We start from the raw sequence: 4,226 nt of genomic DNA, 5'->3' as shown, positions 1-4,226 counted from the left end.
TTTTATGTATTGAAATAGTTAAATTTTAATAAATAAATGTCAAGTTTGATTTATCAGTTAATTCATTTACTAATCAAGATTTTCTTTCTATTATCTGTGTATGTCTGTGTGAGGTAATTATATATGTAAAGAAATATTTGCCTTTTCAGTATTTTTACTTGAATAATTCAGTGACATTTTGTTTATAATGTTGTAGAACCACCACTATCCATTTCCAAATTTTGCCTCATCCTTAACTGAATCCCAATACCATCTAAGCAATATCTACCACTTTCCACCTTTCTCCTACTCCTGGTGACCACAAATAAGCTTTGTTATTAATCCAGATACTTCATTTAAATGGAATCCTACAATATTTGTACTTTTGTAACTGACTTATTTCACTTTCCATATTGTTTAAAATGTTCATCCATGTTGTAAAATGTATCTGAATCTCACTTCTCATTTTAGTGGAGTAATATTCTACAGCATGTGTATAACATACTTGAATTATAATGTTGTAGAACCACCACTATCCATTTCCAAATTGAATTATCCATTTCCAAATTGAATTATCCATTTCCAAATTGAATTATCCATTTATATTTTGATGGGCATCTGTTTGCTCATTTTGATTATTGGGAATAGTGCTACAATGAATGTTGATGTACACGTATCTTTTTGTGTTTCTACTTTCTGCTTCTTGAGATATATATCTAGAAATGGAATTGATGGATCATAAGGTAATAGTATATTTACATTTTTAGATTAAGTCCAAAATGTTTTCCACAATGCCTGTACAATTTTATTGTCCTATTAACACATAACAATGACAACATAACAACAATAACAACAACTAGCAAAGAATGAGGTTACAGTTCTTCTGCATACTCGCTAACATCTGCTGAGTTTTTGTTTGCTTGTTTTGATCATAGATATCTTTCTTATATGACAGAAATACCGCAAATTAATGGCTTTAACAAACAGAAATGCATTATAGTACAGTTTAGGAGGCTAGAAGTCCTAATTCAGAGACCCAGCTCTAAGGGCTAGGTGAAGGCCCCTAGACCTTGGCCTATGGTTCTGCCTCTTGTTCCTGGCCCTCTGGAGCTGGAGGCTTCTTCTAAATCAGGCAGCCACTGGTTGATTAGAGTGGTAAACCCAAGTTTGGCAGGTAAAAATAGCACAATCACAAGATCCATCAGCAACATTGCAGGTCACAAGTTCAAGTCCAGGAACTGGAGATTTGACCAAATGTAGGATCCTAAATGTGCCCAAAAGCTCAAGATGTTTCCCAAACCTTTTCCATATGTACTGGAAGGAGGCCACATTCTGAAGGCAATTCCCTTTCAACTTCTTAGCCAGTTACAGCATATTCCACCATGGACATGATTAAAATCTCATCTTGGGGAATAATTACATCAAGAAGTCACACCACTCAAAGTCATGGCCCAAGCAAATTGACACAAAACCTTAACAATCACAGCTTCTTAGTGTGAGGTGAAGTGATAGCTCATTACAGTTTTGATTTAAAAATATACCTGAGGACTAATAATGCTGAATATATTTTTATGTGCTGGCTGGCAATTTCCATTTTTTTTATTGAAATGTCTATTCAAATTCTTTGCCCATTTTTCATTGAGTTGTTAACTTTTAGAAGTACTTTATATACCCTAGACTTTGAACCCATATCAAGAATATATTTTCCTCAAAATTTACCAATCTGTATATTGTCTCTTCTTTCTTTTGATGAAGCACTATGGTGCCAAAAGTTTTTAATTTTGATGATTTTCAATTGGTTTGTTTTGTTTTGTTTTTGCTGCTTGGTGCATTTGGTGTCATAGCCAAGAATGTTTTTTATTTTGTGAGTAATGTTATAGTATGATTTTGAGATGCAATGATTATTGAGATATATTCAACAGTCTGTTTAGTAAAGACATCTAAGTAGATGAGCTCAAAAATGGACTGCATCAATTTCAAAAGTAATATATAATTATTGTAAACTGTGAAAAATGGTAATGATTTCAGGAATTTACAAATTTTGACATTGGCTAACTCTAAAAAGTGAGGCTATGTTTACTGAGGCTTTAAGTTAGCACGTTTCCCAAGCCACCTTTTCAAGGCTCCCTTTACTTCATTGTTCCTCAGACTATAGATGAGGGGGTTCAGCACAGGAGTGAAGATAGTGTAGAAAGCTGACACAACCTTATCATGGTTAGCTGATCTGTACGATTTGGGTCTCATGTAGATAAAAATAGCAGCCCCATAAAAGAGTCCCACCACAGCCAAGTGTGACGAGCATGTAGCAAAGGCCTTCTTGCGGGCTTCTGTAGAATGCATGTGGATTACAGCAGCTAGGATGAGACTGTAGGAGGTCAGGATAAGGGAGAAGGGCACCAAGAGCATTAACACACAGCAGATATACATGGCATTTTCAAAGACAGAAGTGTCAGCACAAGCCAACCGCACCAGCATGGGGGCTTCACAGAAGAAATGATTGATCTCATGTGTACTGCAGAAAGGAAAACTCAGGGTAGCAGCTGCCTGCATAAGCCCATCAACTGCACCCATGAACCAAGACCCCATGGTCAGTTTTGAGCAAAGTGGCCAGTTCATAAGGATGGGATACCGTAGTGGATGACACACAGCCACATAGCGGTCATAGGACATGGCTGCTAGGAGGAAACTTTCTCCACCACCCAGGGTGAGTGAGACAAAGATTTGTAAGCCACAGCCTGCAGGGGAGATGGACTTCTTGCCTGTCAGAAAGCCAGATGCCATTTTGGGCACAATGGTGACAACCAACATCATGTCCATGAGGGAGAGCTGGCTCAGTAGAATGTACATTGGCATGTGGAGTCGGTGATCCATATGAATCAGGAGAATCATGAGGATATTGCCCATCAGGGAAGCAATAGCTATGGTCAGTACCACAATGAAAAGAAAGAGATGGGACCTTGTGTGCTTAAAGAGTCCCAGGAGAATAAAATCTGAAGTGGCATTTTTCTTCTCCATGGTTTCTACTGGAATGACACTGCATATGGAAAGTTAAAAAAGAAAGGGTTTCTAGCTCCCTTTTAATAATAACATTTTTAATATTTCAAATAGGTCAATATATCCCTTCACATGATCAATTAAAGTGAAATCAAATTGATCTAAATTAAATAGTAGATGAAAAGAGATAAAGTCAGATAACAGACAAAAATTTATTCTCAATTTTTAAGGACTAAGAGTTACCACTAGCCTTCTTAATTACAATATTGTACTACTTTTTTTGTGCTTTTGTAATATATGCTGATACCAAAATTAGCCACTTGAGAAAATAAACTAACAAAGAATGTCATTTATATTCTGTTGAATCACAGATAACTTATATCCAAGTGCAGAAATTCTACACATATTCACATTAAAATATATATATATATATATATATATATATATATATATATATATATATATATATATATATATATATATATATACACTGTATATATACACTTCATTTTTGGTCACAGATTATGGTCAAAGATCATAAAATGGAACAGATGATTAAGAAATTAACAAAATATGCCATTCAAAGAAAAATAATAATCGCCAATATAGTGGAAGAAATATTATTTTTTTCCTCTCATTAAACCACACTGCCATTGAGTCAATTCCTTCTCATAGCAACCCTATAGAATTGAGTAGAACAGCCATATAAGTTTCATAGGCTATAAATCTTTTCAGGAGCAGACTGCTTCATCTTTCTCCTGCCAAGCTGTTTTTTGGTTTGAACCACTAACCTTTTGTTTAGTAGGCCAATACTTTAACCACAGCTCCTAATTAGAGGAGCTACTTTCATCTAATTAGGTAACTGTTTTTATTCACCTCATTTTTAAAACTTGGATATTTTGGTACATGACTCTCTGTTCTGGATTCTGTGCTATCCACTCATTATCCCTGGAAGAAAATACACTTTCTTTCCTTCACCTTCTAGATCTTGTTGGCATGGTCCACACAAATTTCCAATCATGCAATTGACTACATAGGAGACCTAGAGGGTACAAGCCAAATGTAAAAGGGTAATCATGACAGGAGTTTTGATATAAAAAGGAGATAGTAACAGTAATAAGGAATGAGGTGGTTACAAGGACAAGGAAATGATTTGAAAATGATTTAATTTCCATGTAGCATAATTATCAATCATAGGTAAAATATCAAATAATTTTGGAAAGAAAAATAAATTTATTAATGTATTTTCTTTA

At 34.9% G+C, this 4,226-nt stretch overlaps 1 protein-coding gene across 1 annotated transcript; it reads right to left on the bottom strand.

The window, feature by feature from the left end:
- Positions 1-2,055: 2,055 nt before the first annotated feature.
- Positions 2,056-2,997, bottom strand: LOC103211887 (olfactory receptor 2T33-like). The gene has a single exon (XM_007957862.2). It carries the CDS (start codon positions 2,992-2,994, stop codon positions 2,056-2,058), a length of 939 nt encoding a protein of 312 aa, XP_007956053.1. The 5' UTR covers positions 2,995-2,997.
- Between the last annotated feature and the right edge of the window lie 1,229 nt (positions 2,998-4,226).

The sequence above is a fragment of the Orycteropus afer genome, unplaced genomic scaffold (assembly GCF_000298275.1).
Source record: "Orycteropus afer afer isolate SDZICR_OR568_19922 unplaced genomic scaffold, OryAfe1.0 scaffold00810, whole genome shotgun sequence".
NCBI classification, from domain to species: domain Eukaryota; kingdom Metazoa; phylum Chordata; class Mammalia; order Tubulidentata; family Orycteropodidae; genus Orycteropus; species Orycteropus afer.
This window is presented reverse-complemented; position numbering and strand designations above follow the sequence as displayed.